This window comes from Branchiostoma lanceolatum, chromosome 10, assembly GCF_035083965.1.
Source record: "Branchiostoma lanceolatum isolate klBraLanc5 chromosome 10, klBraLanc5.hap2, whole genome shotgun sequence".
Lineage (NCBI taxonomy): Eukaryota > Metazoa > Chordata > Leptocardii > Amphioxiformes > Branchiostomatidae > Branchiostoma > Branchiostoma lanceolatum.
Genome location: NC_089731.1, coordinates 18,415,225 through 18,442,644, shown reverse-complemented (window position 1 = coordinate 18,442,644; position 27,420 = coordinate 18,415,225). Strand labels below are relative to the sequence as shown.

At 40.9% G+C, this 27,420-nt stretch overlaps 1 protein-coding gene across 1 annotated transcript; it reads right to left on the bottom strand.

Annotated features, from left to right (window-relative positions):
* Positions 1-192: 192 nt before the first annotated feature.
* LOC136443094 (metabotropic glutamate receptor 2-like) lies at positions 193-27,151 on the bottom strand. The gene is made up of 7 exons (XM_066440164.1): positions 26,014-27,151; positions 7,896-7,982; positions 6,406-6,634; positions 5,067-5,194; positions 3,657-4,074; positions 1,876-3,105; positions 193-1,550 (listed from the first exon to the last, which is right to left on the bottom strand). Exons 1-7 carry the CDS (start codon positions 26,563-26,565, stop codon positions 724-726), a joined length of 3,471 nt encoding a protein of 1,156 aa, XP_066296261.1. The 5' UTR covers positions 26,566-27,151; the 3' UTR covers positions 193-723.
* Between the last annotated feature and the right edge of the window lie 269 nt (positions 27,152-27,420).

Genomic DNA, 27,420 nt, shown 5'->3' with positions numbered 1-27,420 from the left:
CAAGAACATCATCCGATTTTATGTTTGTTTCCAGACGATTGATATATATATTACATATAGGATGTATTTTCCTTCCAATCTTCATCTGAATGAACATCCAACACCATAGATTGTGGTATTCTTTTAGACATTACATTCATGTCACCACGTGATTTTGTGTAATACAGGACAACGTATAATCTCCAAAACTTATTGTCAATATATTAAAGAATGACAGGACGACGTCTATCACATTTGAACAATCAATACAAACATCATCAAAGACAAGAAGATCATCGTCAACAGAACGAAAATGTACCATGCTGCCATTGAAAGTCTAAACATCATTTGCATCCGTGGTAGCATAGGCAAAACAATGATTTTTGTTTGATCAAAAATCTACAGCACTTCACTGATATCCATAACAATAAGCAAAAGTCATATCATCTGTGTATGTGTTGTTTCTACATTCAATTGCACGGGGCTGGGTCTTATTCTTTGAAGGTAAACGATTACAAGGTGTTTGCTTCTCCGGGTCGACTTTGGAAACTCTAGAGTGAAAGCAGCAGCGAACATATCAAAATGACCAATAGATTCCTCCCTTATGAGTGACAAGAGAATAAGGCAAGCTAACCTTGACCTTTGAAGTTATAGAAACAAATTATCATGGTAATAGATCTTTGCTTGTTAGATTTCATTATCGCAGTCATTAGAATGAACACAATGAGGAAACAATAACCAGTACTAACAAGTAGCTTCTTGTATTATGTGGCTCAACTCCGGAGTACAATTGATGTCCGACTTCTCCTCTAGTGGAAACCCTGACTCTTCCTCTGGTGCGAACTTGATTTCTTCCTGAAGCGCAACTCTGTAGTCTTTGTCCTTTGTTGTGGTGTTTGTCGCCACACAGTTTGTTTGAGTGTCATCCTCTGTCTCTGAATCCACGTCTAGTTCAACAGGAGGGTGGTGGTTGGCAATGACCTCTTCTGTTGTTGTTGAGCTACCTGATCCTGAAGGTCCTGCCGTCGACAGCTCCATGCAAACCGAGACTTCTTGCTCCTCGTGAACAGACGCCACCGGACTGTCATGAGGAGGTGAGCTTTTAGGAAGTTCTGGTTTGCCAGTGTCTGTTTCTCCAGATGGCTGTATTTCTGAGTCTTCTATTGGAGGAACCTGTTCTTCTTCTTTTAATTTCTCTGGAGTTCTTGTTATGTCTATCTCTATTGTAGGTGGACAAGCTTCTTCTACAGATTCTTTGTTTTCCACAGTGGTACTCTCTGGAGGTGTAAACCTTCGCGACCGAAACGCACCCCGCTTTCTCACAGTTGAGCCAAGTGGGTTCCTACGAGAGGTGCTGGAGCCAACAGCGTTCTCTCCGTCTATTGGCATCTTGAACTTTACCGCGCGCCTATTACGTCCCCCAGCTGCAGCATTTCTTTCTTCTTTTTCCTTGCTCTTCATAGCTTTGTCCACTAAGGATTTGGCCACGGCTAAGGGAATAGGAGCGCCACAGTTGGGACACATGTTCATCTTAGACCTCCGTCTTGCAAGAGCTAGTTCTGTGGCTGTAGCTAAAGGAAACAATAAAGGTAATTAAGTATGAGACAGAAGCATGCCCAGGACAAAAGATACAAAAACTGGAAGTTCTGCCGCAATACCAAGATGACTTCTCCATGGGGCCCAAAAGCGACACATAGCCATCGTGTTTCTTACACCTACCCACATGCCAAATATACATACAAAAAACAATACTTCCATTGCTCATGGGGGTAAACAGGAGCATTACACGAAACATTGTCAAAGTTCGTATGTCGATAACACGTAACATTGCAGCGTGCTAACTGTACAAGACATAATCATAATAGCTTTGTAAAGTCAACTCACATGACGACTTACTTTCTGAAGTACCCTGCAGTGAGTAGAAGCTCTGCCTTCTGGCGCACGTCATTCTCCTCAGCTTGACGTTCTTCTCCGGATGAAGCACTATGATATGAACCTTTGGTAGGAAGATGCACGCCAGTGTCACCGCTGCACTCATGCTGATGGTGAAGCATATCGTCGCAGTCCTCACTTCAATATTGCTCGCTGTGGTGTAATAGATTGGAACGAACGCCAGCCATATGATGCAGATCGTGTACATCGTGAAACCGATGAACTTCGCTTCGTTGAATGCCTCTGGAATCTTCCTGGTCTTGAATGCGTAAAAAGTACACAAGATAAAGAGTGCTATGGGATAGGCTAATCCTATCATGAAGGAGCCGTCTAGGACGGCGCTACAGACTAGTTGCCCTTGCTCTCGCGAGGGGAAGTCTGGCTTCGCGATGGGAGGAGCCGTGAAGAGCAGTATCGCGGAAATGAGGATTTGAACTCCCACTAGTCCTAGCGTTATCAGCAGCTGGGACTTTGGACTTATGTAGCTCGGTCTCTTGGCGGAACGCTTCGCTCTGTTGAAGATTCTGGCGATCCTGTTGGTCTTGGTGAGCAGCGCGGTGTAACACATCGAGAAGCAGAAACCGACACCGACCTGCTGCATGCCGCAGACGAACTTGGACGGTTTTGAAATCAGAACGAAAGTCATGAAGAAACAGCAGTAGATTCCAGCGAACAGCACGTAGCTGAGCTCCCTGCCCGACGCCTTTACCACCGGCGTCTCTGCATTGTGAATAAAGATAGATAAAATCACGGTCGTGCTGACGATGCCAAATATTGAGAAGGCCATGGGAGCAATCGCCCATGGACTGCTGTGCTGCAAATAATGAAGAGAGACGTTTAGGCATTGCTTCTTCAGGTCATCGGGGATCTTCCCTTGCTCGCACTCTTCACAAGTGAACTCGTCTACTAAGATGTGATACTTTTGGCACGGGATGCAGATCCAGCAACAAGACGCTTCGTTCTGCAAACTCTTCATCTCTCCGATGCCACACTCTTTGCTGCAGAAGGAGTCTGGATACGACTCGTTATCCAGTCGGAAGCGGATCATGCTGACGTTCACGTCCAGACCTTCGCTGTACGACCCGACCGGTACGTAGTCATAGACGCCGTCAGTTGTCTGCTGGTAGTTCAGGATCTTGTACCGAGGGGGTCCGTCTCCAACGGCGCTGAATTTAAACTTCTGACCAGTGATTCCTGTAAAGGTCGATATAAACAGCATTTGTTTTATTAATGAACAAGTGTCAGCAATATGGTAAAATTAGATATTTTAGAGAGAAAACGCTATTGAACAAAAAGTGCACGACACAATCACACTGGACAGCACACATACGTATGTTTTTTTGTTGTTGTTCAACGCTTTTAAGGACTTTTGTTTAAATAACGACATGTAATATCTTATAGCTCTCGATTACATTGTTATGTCTGTTGGTTCCAAAATTGTTATTCCAATTAACCGTTTTCAAACAACAGCTTTCTATGGCCATTCCAAATTGGAGACCGTACCATCTTCAGATTAAAGGATTCAAGAACAGGGAGTTCCGTTGCAGAAACATTACAAGCCGCTAGGGTTCCAAACTCGAATCATTTTGAGGTTTTTTAAATACATACCTACATACTAAATATCGAGAATATTCATTTTGACCTTCTTAAGTTGACACGCAGACACACACGTGCACGAACACTGTTGTTTGTTAAGTATAATCTCCATTTTTCATGGAGGTAATTTAATGTGGATTCACATTTACCAGTAAAAGAGACATTCCGGATGAAATCCAGAAGTTCTCTCCCTGACAGCCTCTTCATCTCCTCACACAGTCCGCTCACGTTTTTGCAATACGTCCTGTGAACGTCATCCAGCGCATGCGCAAACGCTAGGACTGCGTTCACAATGAACTGTAGCTGTCCGTCCTGCTTATAACCGGTGCGGGCATTGATGGATACATTGGTGTCACATGTTTTGTTGATGCTGTCGAAGTGGTAGTTGAAAGGGGTGAGCCTGCTGCCGGGCCACTTGCACTGGAAGTGTTCCTCCCACAGCTCGGTCAGCCAGGGGTCCCGCCGGTGAGTGGCTGGGTTCAGTGACGCGAAGTACTCGTCAAACCCGTCTATCGTCTGAGCCATGGGCTGAATGGTGATGGCACCCTCTAGCTCATCCTCTTGTCCCTGACAGAGATATATAGATAGATGAGTAAACACTGCACGGAATCTAATCTTTAACTATGTAAAGCATACGCCAAGCGTACTTTCGTGACAAAAACGCAAGCTTTAATGCATACTCAAAGATGGGAAATGTGGCTTGGCCTTTAATCTCAAAACAAAAATGTACTATTGTGATCGATGACCACTGAAATTGCTCCTGGTAGAATTGCTCAATGCTAACCTTATTACTAAAAGTATATCTTACCAGTTTCGGAAATCATACTTTCATCATAGTACTGTAATCAAGGTCTTAGAAACGTGCTTGGATGCAGAGATTGTCTCATTTGTGCTTTTGCCTACATGTACATCAGACCAAAAAACATATGATCGCTCAAAATGCTTGACCAGAAATATCGAACTCTGCTCAAGGCGCCATATGGCTTCGACTCAGGTAATGATGATAGAACGTGAGTTCGTTCACGCAGGACTGTTATGGAGGGATATAAGGTTACTAAATAATGTGCTTGACAATCGTATTATGTATTGGACAAGGCTAAAGTCATCCAAGATATTCACAGAATCAAACCACTGCCACGGTGCCCCAAAACACAATGGCTTATCAGGACCTCAATAACTACCGACCCGGCACATTCATCAAAGGGACCTTTAGTTATAGGTGCGAACATACAACCCCAGACAGAAATAATACTCCGGTAGGGAGTGGACGTCCATCACTGAGGTAACAGGTGTTAGCAAAGTCATCTGTGTTTAATTTCAATTTCAATGTTATTGTGAAATCAAACTGGCAGAAGTACAATAGGGTAGTACACGTACGTCTGAATTTTGGGCTTTTCGCAAGTATTGTTTACAAAATCAAAATATTGTACACATCGCTACCAAATTCAAATTTACATACACTGTTGAATACTGGAAATGGCATGTTAATAACGGGCTGAATTATATAGCTGAGTTATATAGTCTAGTGGCTTAATAATTTACTGAGTCTAATGGTTTACCTGTGCGGGAGACTGCCGGCTGCTCCAGCCATCACTGCCGATCCACACATACCGCCCTGCGGTGTTAGCCCGCTTGGCAGCCCGCATCAACTCAGCTGCGTCCTGGTCTGTACCGTACACTATCACCACTGCAACAAACACGAGACAAAGAGGGTTTTCCATGAACTACTTCATTTTAGGACAGTTGCGGTCAACAAGAAAATTACGATGCTGAAACAGCTTGCTCTGAATCGGACAAAGTGGAGAGAATTTAAGAAAGACTGATTGCAGCTGCAGGGTGTCCAGACCACTGCAGCAGCAGACACAGTGGACTACTTCTTCATGTTATGATGATAAACTCGGCTCGGCAATCGTATGGCAACAACTATCAAGAATATAAAAAGGATCATCCAACCTGCATTCAGAACTACAAAATTTAGACATTTGGGTTCACCACCTTATTTCTCGATGAGGTCGAAAACTTATTGATCAACCATCGTACTGTCAGGCTATAGAGGCCTGATGAAAGAAATGACTCCTCCTGGATTTGCTCAGACAATGGGGCCATCTTAGGACACTGCCACACACCCAATCGATACAGCTACTCTAAAGAAACTGGTGCAGAAACACAAATAGGTCCGTGATTGACAATACATTGTCCAGCTTACTTGAGTTCTCCTTGAAGGTTATCAATAGAGGGCAACCTCAACTTGACTCTGAAGCACGGGCAGCGCGCCAAAATAAAATAAAGGTTTCCATATTCTTCTGTGATTGCTTGGACAGTTGCGGTCAACAAGAAAACTACGATGCTGAAACAGCTTGCTCTGAATCGGACAAAGTGGAGAGAATTAAAGAAAGACTGATTGCAGCTGCAGGGTGTCCAGACCACTGCAGCAGCAAACACAGTGGACTACTTCTTCATGTTATGATGATAAACTCGGCTCGGCAATCGTATGGCAACAACTATCAAGAATATAAAAAGGATCATCCACCTTGCATTCAGAACTACAAAATATCATCGAAATAAGTATATGAGTTACAATATTGTCATGTATGGATATTTTGGTCTCGCTTTTGGAATGATGTATAAAGAAATTGATCTATGTAGACGGATTTTGGAGTTGGACATGATAACACTACTTGAAAAAAATCGTACCAGATGAGGTGAATTGTGTCTTCGTGGTAATAGTCTGTATCGGCGCTTATCTTTCTTTACCGTACGGTAAATAGCACAAGTCATCACAAAACGTCATCTTCTACATCGTAATAGCATATAAATGTTTGGAGAATGAAATCAGTATTTAACATCTGTATACAGATTAAGACAATCGTGATTAGATTATTGAGCATGTTGTCGCACCTCTAACCGTATCCTTGCTCCCAAGGTCTTTCATTATGTCGTTGAAACATTCGCTACTGGCCATCTGCGAATCTCTTGGGAACTTCAATGCCAGGTAGATGCAGATGCCTCTTCTCTCAGCCTCTGCCTTGAGTTGTGACAGTCCCTGTTGGCCGTAGTTTGAATCTTCGTACACCACGGAGATGTAGGTCCAGTTGAAGGTGGTCACTATGTCCATGATTGCTCTGGCCTTGGAAAATTCATAAGGAATACGCCAAAAAACAGTTAATAAAGCAACGGGATACGATTTTGTAAACTGTCAGGCGTTTCATGTAGTATCTGATGCATTTCTCCAGTGACGCTGGGCAAGATTTGTCGATCAGCAGGTTTTGAACCACGGACTATGTTTTGAACCATCTGATGAACTGCTAATCTACAAATGTTGCTCCGTGTATTGAAGAAAAGTAGTGGATATTACTTGAAACGTCTGACCGTTTCCAAAATCAAATCGAGTTGCTTTTAACTGTTTTGTGTGTGTGTGTATCTTATTACCTTTATTGAAATTCATGAGGACTATTTTGGATCAACATCATGACTAAACAGGACTTTAATTACTTCCGTGAAAACGGAGGTATTGTTTTCGATCTATGTGTTTGTCTTGGTGTGTGTTCGCAGTTAATATATGAATATTGTGTTATTTGACATGACTTGAGGCAGAAGATGGTGTTACCGGAAACTGGCAGGATGGGAAGGGGGGCTTGGCTCGGTCTAAAGTTGCGAACGCGGAATTAGCGAGAAAGTCACATTTATGAATAAAAATTCACAAAAACTCCGGAGGTGTGAGGTCTTTGATTGTTGTTTACTGATTTTCCGTCTTCATATGCTAAGGTTTTCCATAACAATTGTCAAAGTGCACATGACCCAGGATTAGGGCACAATTTCATCAGGGGTACTGCATTTATGCGTGGCTCGTATCATGATATGATATAGCCATTAGATTTCCTCACGTGGCACAACGTTCTTGCTTAGCTTGCCAGAGAGATTAATCATTTTCGTGAGCTGCATTTAGTGATGAGAGACTCTCATGTCATGGCATGTGGCCAGATCCCTAATGTGTCTGACGGAAGAACACCCGAAATGACATATGACCATGTTTTTTTAAAATTCTGTTGAAAAAAAGGCCCCATAGCCTTTTTGAGGCTGTATGGGCCGTGGGTTGTTATCTACTGCGTCTAGGGCATGGTATTGGAAGACGGGGCCCATCCCTCTTCTTCCTCCACCTTTAACCTCCTCAACCGAAGTTAGGTACCCATTTGTACCAATGGGTAGAGTAAGAAAAGCCGAGTTTCCCGAGGAAACATCGTCTACCTATAGGAACACCAGGAATCGAACCCGTCATCTCTCGATGCCGTGTCCATTTGCCTAGCTGCTAGAACAGTCGAAGCAACAATTTTTGTTTCGTACGCTTTGTTCATCATTACAAACCATGTAAAATTTTACACTTTCCTTACCTGAAATTCATCCGATGGAACCGTCCGTGAAAAGTAGGGGAACCGTTTCTTTATACTCAGCTCAGGGCTGGTGGACCAGTAGCTGATCTGCAAATACAATGCAACATAACTATCGTCTACCATGTATGTTTAAATAATGTACTGTATATATTTCACTGTTTATGTCACTTACATGTTAGTTAGGTTCATGTTAATCGACCTGTATGTGTAGCCCCTCGGGGCACGAATGTACAATAAAGGTCTTCATTCATCCATTCATCCATTCATTAATGAAATATATTGTACAGTTTTGACAACAATGAATAAAACTTGAAGTAACTTTCCTGTATTTATGCTCTCATAAGATCAACTCTGCCATTACCAATGTTGCAAGCCCTTGCATTAAGCGTACGATACAGATCTTTCAGAAAGTCTTCTTTATCCTATGACTAATAGATATACTTGCCATCAACAATGGATACGATTTTTTATGCCACACATGAGACACGCCATTCTTCGCAGATACGGTACTCGCCAATCTGTTTTCCATTTCTCTGTGATGATGACCTTAAGGTTCAAAAAGCAGCAGGTCGTATCAATCTCATTACACAAACGCTGACGACCATAAACGTATTACGGCACTAAAGCGTTTGACTACCACCAAGCGCATATATAAATCAGAGTTTGTTATACGCTGAACGAAGAGAATTTATAACCTCGGATTAAAAGCTGTAAAAGTGAGCAAGGGATCGTGCCTGTTTTCCTGGTAATGACACGCTCTTCGTGATCGATTACTGGCCATGGCGCTCAATCGTGGAAAATTAAACGGCAGTCGATGGAACGATTACCAGTGTTCTCAGCCACATGAAATGTTTCAAGCACACAGCAATGTATGAGCTGTTACTGATACTGGAACGGGCGATGGATCATAGATACAACGTATTGAGAGGTCATAAGATTCACATCTAAGCATCCAATATCGACCAGCATCAGGACCTTATAATCCAGCTTCTTTATTTCAGATCTGTAATCGTGTTTTCGTAATCGAATTTCGGCAAGTACCCTTATCTGTATGTCTTGGACGCTACCATTGCAATAACATACGTTCCTTCATAACACATTATTGTAATCTATGTTTCTGTATGTACATGTATGTCATTATTGTACTTGGATTGGCAATGCTGGCGGTTATGTATTGAACGTTGTGACCCTGCAAGACACTGATGCAATGTTTTCAATATCATTCCAGATTGCATAACTGAACCACCGATTGCTAGGGACCTTTGAGACGGGCACCGATTACAGTTCAGTTAGGGCTCAGCCTGCATACAAACCAGCAAACTAAATGAAGAAAAGAGGCAATAAAAATGGCCGAGTCTGTCATAAAACGCTAATGGCAGACCGGATACCATACGAGTAAAATAACTAAGGCTGTAACAAAAGTCAAGCAGATGCTTTTTCGGCCATTACTGGGTGATAAAATGGGAATAGGCCATTTACTAGAGTAGGCACCAGGTAAATTATGGAGTGTGTATTCTTTCAAGCCGTACCGAGATATACTACAAAAGGAAAAGAATAAGTTCGCGGCCTCACTAAAAATAAAGTGTAAGCTCACATTTCTGGGCACAATTCTATAGAATATCATGAAGCCTTTAGCGATATCCACCAAATTTCAAATCATTGTGGTCATTGCCTTTCGTGTACATGGTGACAAAAACAAGGGGGGACTGTGATCAGAGCTGCGTGGGTTGGGTTCCTCATGCCACGAAATGTACGAAGACATTGTCTGAATACTTGGTGAGGAATCACTTCGCATTTCACCTAGAAATAATTGTGTGTCTATGTTTCAGCAGACGTTTACATGAAGCGCAACTAAATTTTCTTTCTCTCTCTCACCTAACGTCATTGATTTTCAAAAGGTTGCCACCTGCAAAGTGATTATCACAATGAATTGAATTTTTGTAGACATTCATGCCCTTTTACCTATGCCCTGGCATTTTGGTTCACTGCCTTATTTATCGATGAGGTCGAGAACTTATTGATCAACCATCGTACTGTCAAGCTATAGAAGCCGGGTGAAAAGAAATGAATGCTCCTGGATTTGTTCTGACAATGGGGCCATCTTAGGACACTGCCAAACTCCCGATCGATACAGCTACTCTAAAGAAACTGGTGCAGAAACACAAATAGGTCCGTGATTAACAATAAATTGCCCAGCTTACTTGGGTTCTCCTTGAAAGTAATCAATAAAGGGCAACATCAACTTGACTCTGATAGCACGGGCAGCGCGCCAAAATAAAATAAAGGTTTCCATATTCTTCTGTGATTGCTTGGTCTTGGCCAGACTGAAATATATCAGTAGGGGTCTGTTGTGGTGTTTCAGGAATACTAAACATATCTGTATGCCAAGTTTTCCTAATGCTGATAAATGCACCTGTCTGGAGATCTCATAGTGTAGTCCTCCCATGCCCGTTTAACTACGTACAGGCACCTGGTTGCGCCAAGAGATTAACATTAATATCTCGACCTTTCCACATTACCATTATCGAGTCATGAAAAGGCCGGGCGAGGGACTACAATTCATTTCCAAACGTTGACACCGGCCAATATCTTAACTTGACATTGTAGATCATACCCAAAGCTAAATCAATGCACGGAATGAAATAAAGTGCAGGAAATGTATAAAATATCAAAATTGTAAGATAGATTTTTTCTCGCTGTAAGGCAGATCTAGATAGTTGGGTTAAACTTTATTCTTTGGCGTGCCTGTTTTCAAAGTTGTTAACAATTGTTTGGTGTTATCCTTTGTTATCTATGACAATGCTGGTTATGAATAATATCAGATTTAGCAAGCGCTTCTCTCATTGTGGAAACTGAAGAAATATTACAGCATAGGTGATCTGCAGAACGCGTCGATAACAAAGCCTGTTTCTTAAAGTACATCCATAGATTTGTTAGATGTAACGCTACCGTGAATCTTGAAGATCAGAAAGCAATATTTGCCCAGCACTTTATAAATCTTACCTTATTCAATGGCTATAATCGTAAATCCCAAAGTCACATTACCCGTGTTTTCGACGAGTGCATGCGTACGTGCAATACATTTTCAACTTGCTCTGCTTATTTTAGATAAGCTCAATCCTCAGTCAATGCATTCTCGGTCCCAGAACATAGATAGTTTGTCGCAAATGTCAGCATAATATTTGAATTTTATTTAGTAATACGTTTCTGTTGAAAATTAGACTATCATCCTCGGGAGAGTAAGCTTACATAACAATGTGTTGAACATTACATGTATCTTTGTCAGCTTAGGTAGAAAAAGCTGCATAATTTCACAGTTTGATAGATTACCTTAGATATTGTCTTAAGAATTGATGAGAATATCATTTAATTTGCTCACTAGGATCTATGAAGTCTTGATTTTCAGTTTTGATAGGGCATTCTGATTACGAATCTCGAGCCTTGCATCTGTCTCTCGGCTAGGCATAAAGAGAGCAAAAATACATGTACATTGAGTGATCTATTTGCTAAAATCCTTGAATAACATATTTTTGAGAATAAATATTTGAACGATATAGAACACGTGAGCCAAACTACTTAGAGAATGTATTTTAGTATTACGAATCACGACGAACCGTTCTAAAAGCCTCTCTCTTTGCGGCTTTTAATCTTCAAAGGTTGACGAACATAATCTTAATGGTAGCAGGGCAATTACAGGTACATGCCTAAGTTATGCGGCTTTTTGGCTAGACTTGAAAGCCGTTTACACATTAAGCTGCTAGGATTCACCCATCACAATGTTGGGGATCAACAAAGGGAACAGACGGTGATGCTCGCTTACGCCACGGTACCCCGTGCAGACTGCCTGGTCGCCATTGATCAAGATGGCACTTAGGGAGTGGATTAATACACAAAACCATACAGGTGGTCTTGTGGTTAGGGTTGTTGACTCAGTATCTAAAGGTTCTGGGTTCGAATCCCTAATTGGCCTTAATGTTGCGCCCTTGGGAAATGAAATTTACATCTGTTTTCTCACTCGACGTATGTAATAATGAGTACATATCTTTAGTTAGGTACGTCCTTTTGGATGGGACGTAAATCTGGAGGTCCCGAGTTTGGAGAGAGCCACATCTCTAGCATGTTAAAGAAATTAGTACACTCATCGAGAAGAGGGTGGGTTCCTTCCCGGTGTGAGTGGATCAAATATTTAAGGCTTAGAAACTTTACAGTCTGGTTTCAGGATAGTCAACTGTTCTGTCCATTCTTGGTAAATAAAAACTTATTCGCTTCTCTTTGCACACGGGTTTATGCCACTTCATCAAAATAGGAATGTTCGTATTCTTCTGTTGTTATGTCTTTTTAATATTTCATACATTATAGTGTACCAACGTATGGTTATCTCATCATAGAACAAAAACGGAATCATTTTTCTATTTTATGAGCCTCATATACGAGCAACCGGTCCTCCCACGGCAGCCATTTCCGCCTGCGTATTATCGCCTTTGTACGAGAGGCTCTTCCAGAATATGCTTTATCTATACCGTGTAAATCATGCAATACATAAAATCGTCATAAGGATGCCGTTTCTGGGGACCATCTTTTTATGATGATTTGTGCATCAGACAACCTGCCTGCTTGAACGGTTTCGCATTTATGGCCATAAAGTGAACTGAATCAGATGTAAACATGGTTATGTTCTGTACTAAGGAATCAGGTTGCACTTTAAATGCAGTCACGATTCTGCGCTCAAGAAGATCCTGGATGCATATTTGCGGTAGGTTATGTCCGTGGTTGCCAGTAAAGCGTCTCTTTTAATGTGCTAGCAATTTTTGAGCTCTCTTAAATGAACACAAAGTACTGTAAGCACCAGTCACATATTGCCTATCAATGTCGCCCGACCTTCTCCATACCATGGTTGGGAGTCAGGCTTGAGCAAGACCATCTGTGGTTGGGATTCGGTCGTCAACATTGCCTACTAGTCGCCTGCATCATTCGACTGCTAAAAGGCCGAGAGAGTTATATTCTGCCTCGATTCAATCGGAAGACAAACTATAGCTACACTAGGATGGATTCCCGAACATTTCCCTATCCAGCGACGACCATGGTTGGGAAATAGTCGGGAGCAATTTCGTAGAAAGGTCTTGAATGTGACCGGGGCTTAATTCACGATCACAGCTTTTCAAAATGACCTTTTATTTCTTGCACATTTCCCTTCTTGCAATTGCAGTTGGCTGCAATATCGTTGCTAGTACCAGAGGAACAGGAAACTGGAAATACAAAGTTGGTTATTCAAGAAGCGTTTTGAATGTTAGATACAACGTCCACCATTAGTTACTGCACTGATACTTCCCGGGATCAGGGCAGCTTATTGAGGTCCTTGTGGACCTAACCCCTCTGCATAGCATAACGTCTGCAGTGATGAAAGTAGAGGCTTAACAGCGAGTCTCCAAACTTTTGGATTCCGAGAGAGACACGTTCCGGCCATCACGAAAAATAGTTCCGCAATCTTGGACAGCGATGGGATCAATATCGACCAAGGTCAGCGGCTAGGGTCAGCATATCAACCAACGGTCCAACGCATTCTACCCCCGCCGTAATTCCATATAGCAACAGCGTGCCCGATTGAATCGTAATGCCGTACACGAGAGGCCGTGGTACAATATAGAAACCTTATTTTCGTGCCTATTTTCAATCAACGCTGTACGTGCTCATTTCTATGGCTGACTTACCACTTTCTATGCTGAATATCAGACAATGTAGCGTGTTAGTTAGTAGAGTTAGCTAGAAGTTTTATCGGCTAGATCAGGTCTAGGGACAATGTACTAGGTAGTTATATCCATGAACATGAGAAACGTTGCAAGTATATCCTATGGCTGCGTATGATGGTGGTCTGTTACGTTTGAAAATCATTCCACTCTTTTGCCAAACTTCTTTCAAAATAAATATTCAGCAACTTTAATAAGAGGATTTAATTCTTAAATGTTTTATAGTTTGGGGCAGATAGCATGCTTCGCGCGCCTTTGTTTTGCCCTGGTATGATACTACAGTGATAAATCTTGCCACAGTACGTTCTATTGCCAGCATACATCGGGCGGCACGGCATTCCTCTGTATATGGCGTTCGCAAAAGGAAACTATCAAAGTTATCTTAAACAAGACAATTTCAAACTCCGATATCCACAGAGAGGAGACAAACATCGCATCACATGTTCTCAACCCAGCCTTGTACCAAAGTTCAGGTCATTTGGCTGAAATATCACTGACTGGTACATGAAATAGGTTTGGGGTCAGAATTTACCATAGGTGTACAAAATTAATCAATGTTACGACTTGTACGGCTGAAGGTATTATTGCACTTATCTTTCATTAAAAGCGTAAGCTTGAGATCAGACAAGATTTCATCGTCTGTATGCTTGGTAGCCTGACATATTTTGACCTGGAGAGGGGTCAAAGATGAAACTAACAGACATAACCCCATCAATGTCCTATCCTTTGACCATGTCGACCCGACCTTCTGATGCATGTGCCTTCATGGCCTCTAATTGCCCGCCAAATGTCAGATCGCGTGTTGATTTATTAGACCCCTGTGTCTGCAGGGATGTTTTCTCTCTCAAGTCTATTGGCATGAAGAAATCCCTTCAGCCCCCAACCGCTGAGCGACCAATGGTTTTAGAGATTGCTCAACGAATTTCAAAGATAAGAGGCGATTTTTAAACGTTCTTTGTGTTTACTTTTCTTTACTTTTAAATCATACTGTTACATCTTGCATCATATTTCAATTATGAAATAGTCTCAGCCATTCAATGTTTATCGCTGTACGGTCGTTCAACGATTGCCGTCTTGTACTTGTGGAAAGGGGGAATTTGGCGGCCTAAATTGGATTTTGTAATCTTTGATTTCATGATTGGAATACAATTCAAAATGTAAAAGTATGACTGATACTACTACAAAACACTTGCAAGGCGGAACAATTTTTTTTTTCACACTAAACCCTGTGCGGATTTGCGGATCTAACTTCAGAGATATAAGACATCACCATAAGTACCATGACTGTCTTCTTCAGTAAAGTTGCCATCAATCTTATGCCGTTTCTCTAAGATTCTTTTTCCGGCTCTGCACATATTTACATGCATACATTTTTTTTTTTTACTCCCGCAATTTTCTTCAACCATCTAAAGAGAGATCTAGCATCGTTATCTTTATCCTTTGAACTGCTGCTTCAATGTTTATTTAATATTACATGATGAAAATTTAGTCATTTGTTAACAAAATGTTTTAACCTATGAACGGTTTCAAACAGACCATGATGCAACGTTTGAATTGCCAACGTCTGCGGCAGACAGATAATGAGCTTTAAAAAGACTTGATACCAAATACATTAGGTGATTATACTGTAATCTGGTAATGTCTACCTCGCCATCTGTTGGATTACATGGATTATTGAGCTATGGCAGTGAGCCATAGCACCAAAGGCAGGTGTAAAAATAGTATTGCATTTCGCTGATAGACAAAAGTATGCTGTAAACCGTATCCTTGAAGTTAATATGTCATTGAAGATGGTCATGTGGTTAGGGTAGCTGACTAAGAATCTAAAGGCTCTGGGTTAGACTCCCTAGCAGACCCCAAGTAAAGTGTCTAGGAAGAAGCACGTATAATTAACGCGTTAAAGATAGGAGTGGATGGAATATTACAGTCCGGTCTTTTGTAGCTTGTACTGACTGTACAAATCCGGTGTGTTAAGCATAAAGGCGGTTTGAAAATTATGCAGAACAAACAAACAAGCAAATATCAGTACGGCCGTAAATGTTGGTCCTGCAATATTGTAATCTACAATACTAACACCAGATGTGATTGTCTACCTCAAGTTCGGGCATATTATATGCTCAAAAAAGAGTCATCTCCTCGAGTTCCAAGAATCATAAAGTAATTATTTATCAATGAGTGATTTTTTTGGTATGGGTTTTCATTGGCACAATCCTTACCCATTCAGAAGTGCCTCAGTGCCCCGCGGTCTTGCCCGAGGTGAGAAATAGATAAATCACTTCTGAACCGTGTTTCGATCCACAAACCCTACTGCGACAAACATAAAGTAGATGAATCGGCTGGTATCACGGTGTTTTTCTCCTAGTACTGTAGATAAGTGTGTTTGGAAACGTTCCGCCATATTAGCACATCACGATTCCCAAATGTTTTACCTCATGGACCGTAATTAATGATAATAACAGATTACATAGCCATTTCGTACGTGAGATCTAAATTCAATTTAGTGTTATAGATTTCATGTATCTAACATTCTACGGATTAGAGAAACATTGTATATGTGGGATCAACGGATGTAACATTTTCACCAGATTAAAAATAAGACATAGACCTTTGGAATGTATATATCCTTAAAAATGGCGTAATAACATGATAACACATGTTTTGTTAATGTATTCCCTGTGTTACTTACATGTAACTGTGTTACTTGTGGTACTTATATTTTTTATCTATGTTTCCTTTTGTATTCTTTGATTTCAAAGAATGATGATGATGATGATGATGATGATTTTATGTTTTTATAGACTGAGCCCCTTTAAAAATAATCAGAGCAGCTAACCAAATGTTTGGAGATTTAGTGAACAAATGAATAGATTAAGTACAATACAGTATAGAATCCGCTTATTTGCATAACTGATTTGTAGTGTATTTTATGCAATGATAAGCAGTAGTCCATTAACCCTAGGGGACAAAATGAGTAGCACTGAGGGGGGAGGGGGTTGTAGTGGTTACCGGGATGGCACTTAAAGGAAAAACACACACTCCCAGGTTATTCAAAATGTAACATATTGAATTCGTCAGCATATCATCAGTTTATTTACAAATTTTGAATGCAAAGGATGGCAAACTTAGCAACAAATTGGCAATTCTACTCTTCTGTATCCTATCACAGCAAATGCCAATGGAGTCGTGATAGCTTTTTCAAAACACAAAGGACAACAACAGTTCCTATTGTGTTGTCTTACCATAGAAACTTTCCATACACGATTTAAATTTGAGTGACATTTGCATACGATACATTGTATTAGAAAGTAAAGGCCGAGAAATGCTTTCCAGAAGCGTTCGCGACGTTTCATTGAGGTGTTGCTTCTGACAAATCATGAGCAATCGCACTAGAAATATAGTATGTTTTACAGAGACATCAGGGTCAATTAGTAAGTTCACGATTTATATCCCGTCGTCCCCACAACATCGAAAACAAACGTGACGTTCGTATGCATAGCGGCGTCTTGAATCTAATTCGGAATGTCTGACAAGGCAGCCAGGACTACAGCGACCACCCGGTGTCTAGCTGACTATTTCACTCATCTCACAGCAGGAGAATAGTCCAATTATCCTGGTTCAGGGGACGACGACTCTGACCTAACACTGGTCAGGTCATCCTATACCATAGCAGCGTGTATTTGATAGGATGACAGAAGTCCAATAGTCAAGCCTACCTGTCAGCTCCCATCGGCGACAACACTGCAGTTCTGCTATATAACTGTTATATCTTCATATTTACAAAAATGTAATAACTTCGATATTGTTCACACTTTTATTGATTGTACAGATAGCTTTTCGTTTTGTTTCGTCCTTGATTTTTTAGTCTTTTTTGTTATCAATGTTGCATTTCAATGTGCGTTGTTCTTACTCGTTGTAACTCTTTTATATCTGTGTTTATGTTTTTGAGGACAGGGTTTCTTATAAGCATTTCACTCTTTGCATGATCCTAGATGAACAAATTTGAAACAAAAATACTAAAATAGATAAGATAATGAACATAACTGTTGAGCAATAGCCATCGTCTAAACCTAATTCTGTACAGGGTCGATTTTAAACAGTGAAACACTTTTTGCGGATTTGCGATCTAAGGTCAGAGATATAAGACAGAGTACACATCACCATAAGTACCATGACTGTCTTCTGTCTACAGAGGTGTCCTACCCGGGCACGAACTCGGGCCTTCTGGTTCCAAGTAATTTGAACCAGATGTGGTGAGTGACAGAAGCGCAGACCACTACATCACAGGGACACCCCTGGCGTCTTAGCTTTAAAATGTTGTAATTCTTTTCACGAACAATATCTTCCCATCTGGATTTTTCAATCAAAAACAATCAACTGAACTTGTTAATTATCTTGGAGAATTCGATAGTGCCATTGCCATCGAAAATCAGCTACTGGAGGCAGATTGGTGTGCTACTGGGGGCTTATACCGCAATATCTGATAATCCACAAGTAATCCATTGATGGCCTCATCTATCTTGCTTTTCTTCACAGCATGTGAAAATGACGGCTACAAACAAATTGAATAGCCTACTTTGTTTACCATCATTTGAACAAACTTTTTCTACTTGACTAATTTGTATTCATTGTCTTTGTTATACTCATTAGATATCATTTATTTTCCTTTTTTAATCAAAATAGTCCATGAAAAAAAATGCTAGGGGCCCAAAATCACCATAGTTTTTTGTGTCTAGATAAATGCCCACATGCCGAAATTTATAACAATCCATCAAAAGTATCTTGAGTCATAGGGTTGAACACAAAATCACAACAAAAAACAGTACCCCTGTCTGAGATGAACCTCCTTCAGGGCGACAATGCAATTCCATGTGAGACAGGTATACCATTCAGTCTATATAACGAAAGGGAACGAAAGAGATGACAGCTGCAGATATACATAAACAGATTTGTTCTACTTGTTACATGTTCAGATCTTAGAACTATTAGTGTAAGTGATAGGTCAAACTCGACATGTTGAATTATTCATATACTTGTACGTAGGTTATTAATTTTGTATCCCATTGTTTGTTGTTTGCATGTTTAGAAGACCTTACGCTGTATTTTTGTTGTGTCAAAATAGATTTTTTATTCCTACCCAACTCGGCTACCCTTTATTTCTTCTTCAGTGACCTTTACGACTATTCGTTGTTTGGAATTACTTACAACCTTGCCTCCCGACGTTACGATGTTACTGTGTCTCTGCTGTCAAAACGAAAACGTTTCATCTTTATGGAAAGTGATTTCAGGGGTCAATTGTTTTGTCCAATATATTGCTCGGTGAAGTGTACAGACCACAACTCTATGAATATATACATAGCAGCCAAGAACATCACGCTCCTTCCAAATTGGAAAGCCATGATCAATTCTATCACTGTCGTTTTCTGTCCCTGGAGGTACTCTGGCATAAATGGGAAATAGATGACTTCGCCAGACAATACGACATTATAGAGTCGACATTGGAAAGTTCTTTGTGACAACCTCTGCAACGAGAAGATCGTTTGATTGCATGTTCTTGAGAATGCTGAGATTTGCATCGAAGGTCCCGCAAGTTGATTGATTGATTGCAAGTCTTTATGACATTGAAATGATACCCAAGGGTAATGAGCTTAACGTCCCCAGTTCTAGGTGATAACGGACTATTGTTTCGCAATGTGTTGTTATTCCTTGAGACCTAATTGCTATGGGGACCATGAAGGGTACAGACAGATTAGTATTCCGTTGCCGCAGAGCAATCAGGCTTTTAATCGACTGCATTTTCTTCCTTAATAACTTCGATTTACGGATGCCATTTGGTGAGCCGGCAGTCACTGTGAATACGGTCGTAATTTCCGTGATCTCACTGGGACTAATGGTTGCGCTGTGAGAGTCATATTGAGAAGGAAGCCTTCATGGCTTTGGAAAATCGGTCTAGTGCGCGCTCATTTCTCAACGAATGCACGGAGCTATTGATGTTGAGAGGCTGGTGAACTACCGTTCAGTGTGCAATAATGTGGTGTGAATTACCGCCCACTGCCGTTAAAAGGTCTCGAGCGAAAAGGTCAATGATCGTTTCCAGCAAAAGTTTCTATCTTATGTGGAACGAATACAAAATTAGTCAATCAAGAAAGAATCGAGGTCGGCCTCTTGACCTCCGTGAATCTTGCTCAACGTAGATTGTCTGGCCACCATAGCAGCAAGGATAGCAGCAATTCAACACAATTTGAAGGATATCAAGAGGGTCTTGAGACTTATCGCCAGATCAATAATCTATACTCGCTGAGTTAAAATCCCCAGGTTATTACATAGTACACCAAAAGTACTGTAGATTTCACATACTTACATACACAGTTAGTGCCTAGTTTGAATGGGCAAGAACGTGGCAGTAGATCTTGGTGAGTGTAGCTGCTTATCGTGTCTGATGCGTTGAAATTTCAAAAAAATATATTTGCAGTCTGTAGTGATATATTTTGCATAGATGGGACTGGTAAATGCCATGAGTCCCTCCGAGCATTGTATTTGGGCGAATAGGAGTTTCTTATACGTGTTCTTATCTTATCTTGAACGTTCGTGGTGGACAAGAGACTGAATGTCAACGATACAGTTGAGAGTACATTGTCTATCCTCGAGCAAGAACAATATCACATTTAAACACCCTGCATAGCGTTGACATATGTTCATGTCTCTGCAATCACTGGTTGCATACTTACATAGACAATGTGAAGAAAAGGACGTAAATCTAAACTTGAAACATCGCGAAAATGATCTACCCAAAAACTATGTCATACATCTACATGTCCATAAGAATAAAAATGGAATAAAAACTTTATAAATGCGTGAAAATATTTTTTTCTATTCATAGATTAACAACTAATTGTGTGACAAATGCTTAAAATATCACATAGAAATATCAGATTATATTGAAAATAGTACACGAAATAGCGCTAGGATAGAAAACAACCCCATGTGTACGGATGAGGGTTCGAAAACTTATAACCGCGTCTATAATTAAAAAGATTCCCTACGCCTTGAAAAAATTAAGGACACCAATCAAAGTATCATCGACGTCCATGTTCATTGGAGTGTCACATCAACTCTATAAATCTCTAGTCAAAAAGAGATGGTAATCAACATGCATAGATGGCACGATCATAGTAATAATTATGCATTAAAGCTTGCATTAAGATGCTATCAGGCGTTAGAAAGTAATAATTGTTACCCAACAGAGGATGGAGAGATTTGCAACACATTGCTGAAGACAAACCAACCTGCTTACAGCTAATCATTGGCTTATTATTTGAAATTACTATGCAGTTTGGTTAGCATGGAAATGTTGACAATTAACTTGATAATCAGTGATCAGCAAAGGTTTTACAAACTCTGTAAGTGGTGTTATCTATCACATGTACTTGGCATGTAGGTGTCTTGGGTAATGTTCTATATAATGAGATGTACTTTATGCAAACCAGGGCATGATTTACATAACAGATAAGAAAAACGCTGAATGATAACTGCAATGGTCGACCTATATTCAAGGACATCGGCTGTTGGTCACCAGGGCTACTGGCTTGTGATCTTGTTGTATGTTCTATATATCTGTGTTGTATCAGTTGTGTAAGAATGATCTATATGTCACGTATAAAGGTTACTGGGGTAACATCATTTGGCGAAGGTATGAGTTCCTGGAACTCTAGTTTAATACATTTGTCTTCGCAGAAAGATATAAGGGGTTGGTTGATCATGATCATTGTGTCCACCATGAATCTTGTTGATTTGTCTGTTAGTCGAGTTTTGTCATACTCAGAGACAAGATTTGCTGTCGTTCATAACCATTGGCCATTACAGCGAAGCAGCGAGTAATCTTGAAGGGATTTCATTAGTTGCATCGGACAAGGGAAAACGTAAACTTTCTGAATCATTTAGTAAGCAGACTACTATTACCCGTTTTTTTTTTTTTACATCATGGCGTTTCAAAACGTAATCACGCTGCATAATGGTCCTCTGATTTCCTATGATAGCCCGTAAACCATAAGATATATGTAGGTATAGACTAGGAATACCAATGTTTCTATCCTCTGCGAACAGACTACTTATAACAACTTCGGTTCTGTAAAGACTGTAGCCCCGGTGACCAACAACCGATGTCCATGTGTGGCGTCGCGGTGCCGTAGTGGCAGGGTGTTTGGCCCCTGAACCTAGAGATACCGGGTTCGAATCCGGGGTTCCCTGATTTGTCCCGTTGACGTTGTGCCCTTGGGAAAGGCACTTTTCACGACTTTCCCACTTTACTCAGGTGAAAATGAGTACCTAGCTTCGGTTAGGGACGTCCCTCGGATAGGACGTGTTTGAGGAGAGCCACACATCAAGCACGTTAAAGAACCCAACACACTGATCGAAAAAAGTAGGGGTCCTTCCCGACGTGTGTGGATCATATAAATCTGTCTGGATATGCAGCTTGTACTCTTCAGTACAAACCTGGTGTGTTACGCCTTGATGCGGTTTACCGGGTATGCAAAACAAACAAACAAAAACTATTAATTGCTCGGTCAACTTTGGAATATCCTAAAGGCATGATTGACTCACCATGGCGCTGTTAATTATAAGAAACAGAAAGTCTAACTATACTTTATGTACAAGGTAATGTGAAAGGACAGGCCTTAGAACTGCAGCTTACCAATGAGGATGTCCAATGTTCGTTACCCAAGCAAATCTACCAGAGCAATTCAAGCTGTCTCATCTTCACTTGTGATCTCTGCCTGTATTGCATTTTCTGCCTACGTTTCCTTAATTTCTCTTCTTCGATAAGCAATTTTATTACGTCTGATGTTGCATCTGATGGATCGTCAATGAACTGAATAATTTGTTCACTCTGTCCCTGTGCTCTGTGTTTGTCAATGAAGATGATCAAGGTCCTCTGTTTCCTGGCAGAGGCCTAGCTTAGTTTTGATTTACTTAATCAGGCAGCATTAAGGTTGGAAATTTGCTGACCTTACAATTACCAAATCAAACAGATTTACAAAGTAAACCTAATTTAGAAGCTTTCTTTGCTTTTCAAAGGACCAAATAGACCAAGAGCTGACGACCAAACTTGACGTTGCCAGAAATCAGCAACAAATATCTCTGAACTAAAGGCTAATCCGTTTGGAACTTCCTTAACGACTTGGAAAACAAAAGGGGACGCAGAAACCTGATGTTTCAGCAGTCGTTAGCATGGCCATTACTTAATTATTACGCTATAGTTCTTACTTATCGATAGACAAGTTTGTTTGGGTGGGTGAACGCAACTGGAATTCGATACAGGATATTGGTGAACAAGCGTCAGATCCATGATAGCCAGTGTTTCAATTAATATGTTGTTATCGATGTACATCCGTGGCTATCCATATTCATTCACACGGTGTATAGACTACCGAATGAAAAGCAGTAAGCGTCAAAGAATTATAGCTCTATCTGCAAACTGATCAAATATTCTAAGTAAGTATAAAGCTCTAAGTGAGAAAGGGTTGCTTGTCTGACACGAATTAAAATTCTGTGCGACATATTGTTGAACATGCAGTTACTGGGGATAAGATGCAAACATCTGTCAGCAAAATATCTTTCTCACAATCCATTTATTAAGTACATATTTCTTGATATCGAGCATATTCCTGATGGAAAGTACGCGGTGTTTAGCAACCATAGAGTTATTTGATATGCATAATATGGTACTTCTTAGCAATTATACCAGCAGACTTGGTAAAATCTAGCATTCTCTTGCGTTTGTATAAGTAAATTTTTAATGCACATTTGCGTTCTTCATTTCAAGGATTCCAGCATTCATTTTTCTCTTCTTGTCTCACTTCAACATGGCGCAAACAGATGCTTAGTGATGGCCGAATGCTAACTCTAAACATTCATCTAAAAACTCTAATGGATCAAAACCGTCGTTTAGTATTTCACGCATCGCAAGGTATTACTGTAGTTCCTCGGATGAGGGACTTTGGTATTTCATTCACCACCACCCGTGAAGAAATTGCCTAAGAGCAACCATAAAGACGGTTTTAAGTATGACAGAATTTCCTCTTCTGAACCTGTCTGGCATGTGAAAGAGTGTCCTTGGTGGAGGGCATCTTAAGAAAAGAAAATCTCTCAACTTGGCGTTACCAAAAAAGCTCGAATAGACGTACTTAACTTTATATTCCCAACCTTTGTCGAGCCTAAAATGTGCATATATTTGTCTGCCTGTATTTGAGTACCCCTGCATTGAGCGGAAGGAAGTATTCTATGGCATCCAACCTGGCGTGGTCCCATTCCAATGCATATTCTATAAGGCCCCCATTCCACAAGACGGCAATCGCTGATGAGCGGCAGAATAGTTACCAACATTGGATTTGTGTGACCCTTTATTTCATAATTGGAATATGCTGCTAGATGTAAAAGTATGATTTCAAATTCAACAAAACACACAAAACATAGGAAAATGTCTTCTTCGTTGAGCGTCTATCAAACATTGCACTAATAGTGTGTATTACCAACGTAGACACCTGGGTGTTTGCTTATTAAGTTTCAGAAGCTGGTATTGGATTAAGGAATCGTCAAAAATTTCTACATCAGGAGAAATCAGGAGAAATCCCAGACACCTGTGCAATAAAAGTGATTGGTTACTAGGAGGTCCATACGTCATCATTAACCGTCCTTTATGAAAACGAATTGATAGAGTTTCATCATTGCACCACCCACATTCGATAACCCCTGTCCAATTATTTCCCGTGACACAACCCAGTTCGCCACATAGGATCCTAGCTTTAGATATATGATAATTTTATAAAAGTGGTAATGTCAAAGATAGACTATTTTGCTTCATATTCAGGACGATGAGTTCCGTTGGGATACAGTTTAATCGACTGTTCTTTGAAAAATCGTCCCGCTGATCTTTCCTACAACTTAAAGTCGTCAATCTTGTGTTTTTAATATCTAAAGCCTCTCTTGGCCACATTTTGTAGGATTCCAGACATTTTTAGTGCTGTGTTATTTAGGTTAAACAACAAAGATAATGTATTGTAGGCAACAATTAGATCATATGTTGGTACACAAAAATGCTAGTTACACCCATTCCCACTGAAATGCGCTGCGACCGCTGAGTGACCAAATATCATACATTTACATCGTGGACCATAGCCAAATTTCAAACTCAATGGTCACACAAATCCAACTTCGTTCGCTGTACGGTCACTCAGCGGTCGACTTTTAGTGAAACGGGGGTCTTACAACTTGTTTTGTAGGTAAACTGTTGCAGTAACTGTGCCTACTGTTTTGAGTACAACAGTACAATGTTGAGTGAAATTTAGTGTTTTGGGACGTTTTATTGAAAAAAAAATTCACTCATTGTAGTCTACTTCTACCAAATCTCACTTTCATAAATTTCTTCCTTTTTCCTAGGCACTTTGGCGTCTTCATGATATACTGCTTTAAATCAATTCTCCGGAGTAGTTTTAACGCTCGAGAAATCAAAGGCAAAACGAAAACTGCATTATGATACAATCGCCTGGCGGACGTTTTAGCACTGTTTTTGAAGTACAAACATTACCTATGCTACAGGTGTACAGTCATCAAATCAACTGTATTATTCATGTAGCGTATTATCAACGGCAATAAAGGCAGTACAGTACGCCTATGGACTATGCAATTCAATATAAAATGGATGCTCTTTACTCTAATGACTTTCTTATATATGTTATGCAAAAAGTAAACGTGTATAACGTGGATTGCATGCAGAAATTACGATGAACACAAACTTACCCATTTTTGTCTTCGTCGGCGTGCAAATATTATATCTACAAGCTCTTAATAACTTATGTTTTCATTCACTAATGCAGTTATAATAAATTTAGCTTTATATTAATTTATGAAAGTCCCTGTTTTTTCACTATCAGCAAGAGAAGGTACAGGACATGAGTGATTCACTCAAGCAAGCAGCTAATATTGACATCAATCGATCAAGATGAATACATGTAAAAGAACACCCTGCTTTTGCTGGTATGAAAAATTTAGTAATATTTCCTTATCAAAGAAAGGGCATTACGTAATTTTGCTTTCCTTGTAAATCTCATTTGGCTTTTCTTTTTGCGTGTTGCTAATATCTTTTATTTGTGACCAACACTTCCATGAACGTAACTTTGTCGTGAGACGTTAAAGGATAAAGCTATAATTTCCTATGTTATCTTTTCGCTGAAGCTTTTCTTATTTGATTTATGGACAACGTTAACATCAGGCGACTTGCAATAATTTTTTCCATAAAATTTATAAACTCCTTATTAGAACACTAGTACAACACTTTGTGACAGAGTTATAACACCTGTAGGACACATCAAAAGCCTCACCTGTGGGAGAGTGAAGAGCTTGAGCAGGTTGGCCACCTGGATGGAAGTGACGCTGGAAGAACAGCCCACGACGCCGACGATCTTTTTGTAATCCACGGTGGGCACGGAGCCGTCTTCACACTTGTACCTCGATCCTCCCACGATGTTCATGGATCCTCGGATGAAGTCCACCGCCTGCTCCAAGCCCACCGTGTCACGGTCGCAGCTATCTAAGATGTGGACACCGATGGTAATGTTGGGCAGAATCGTTGGGTCGTTGTTGACCATGTCCACTGTGTAGAGCATAGCCTCCATGGCCTGGACGCCGGACTGTTCCAGCACTTTTCCGCACGTATATGCGTCTGAACGCTCGTGGATGTTGAACATACCTCCCAACACCAGGTCTCCTTCGATCGACACCACCCTCTGCACCGGCCATTTGATGTTGGCATTGAGGAAGGATCCCGTCCCGTCTTCCGCCGTGCTGTTCTCCATCTCGCACGCCCAGGTTGAACCCCACAGGTAAACAACAGACAAGGACAACAGCAGAGTAAGGCGGCGGAATGGCGGCATACTGGCCCGGCTACTGAACGTACGCTGTTCCCTCCCGTTTACCAGGTCTTGATGATGAGATGTGAACACCACCCGATCGATCCCAGTACCGTGGATACGCCTGGCTGCATCCCTTCCAAAACTCCCCACGTCTCCCTGGCGCGGTGCTTCAACGCTACTTGTCAGATGTACGCCAGTTGTTGCGGCAGCTAATTATACTCCTCAGGGGTGACTACAAAGGTGCGGCGTCTTCTATTTCATGCCATTTTGGACTCAGTTTCTGTAGGAGTCGGATTAGTCATGTATTGGCTGCAGCCGAACATGGGAAGCAATCGCGGCTCATTTGTTTCCCTTTCTTCAAGCAGGATATATATTCAAGACGACGGAACCATCGGACGTAGCCATCTTCGCATTTCGTCTTGAAGAGTCTTCTCAGAGAGGCATCTGAAACGCAAGTGGAATAGAAAGAGGAAGTAGGAAGAAGTATTTAAGGTTCCCAAACCGCATCACATTAATATTGCAAAAACACACTTCATCTAAGTTACAGACAGAGCACGTAAATTTCCGCGCATCAAACTTGAACCCACTGGCAGAGACTTTACCAAATTGACCCGAAGGTAATGAGGGAATCGTCTTTCATTCGTCAGTCGCTTTGTGTCGCCGTATGGTATTAACACACGGTCACGTATGTCACCCCGGTGTCTAACACATTTTGCCCGTATAAGGAACGGTATTAACTCGCCCATCCCCCATTTATGCTTGGCACGTGCCTCATAATGACAATACCAGCGTGGGTCCTACAGAGAGAAGGAGCGTATTAGCCAGACACACAGAACCATATGGACAGCAGAAACATTCATCATGGTATCATCAATG

What these genes read in the sequence shown, in the direction of transcription:
- LOC136443094 (XM_066440164.1), bottom strand. Translation starts at nt 26,565, where the DNA reads ATGCCGCCATTCCGCCGCCTTACTCTGCTGTTGTCCTTGTCTGTTGTT. An exon ending in AGCTCTTCACTCTCCCACAG is followed by an intron (nt 7,983 to 26,013) that starts GTGAGGCTTTTG and finishes TTGTATTTGCAG; the next exon opens with ATCAGCTACTGGTCCACCAG. An exon ending in TTCCATCGGATGAATTTCAG is followed by an intron (nt 6,635 to 7,895) that starts GTAAGGAAAGTG and finishes GAATTTTCCAAG; the next exon opens with GCCAGAGCAATCATGGACAT.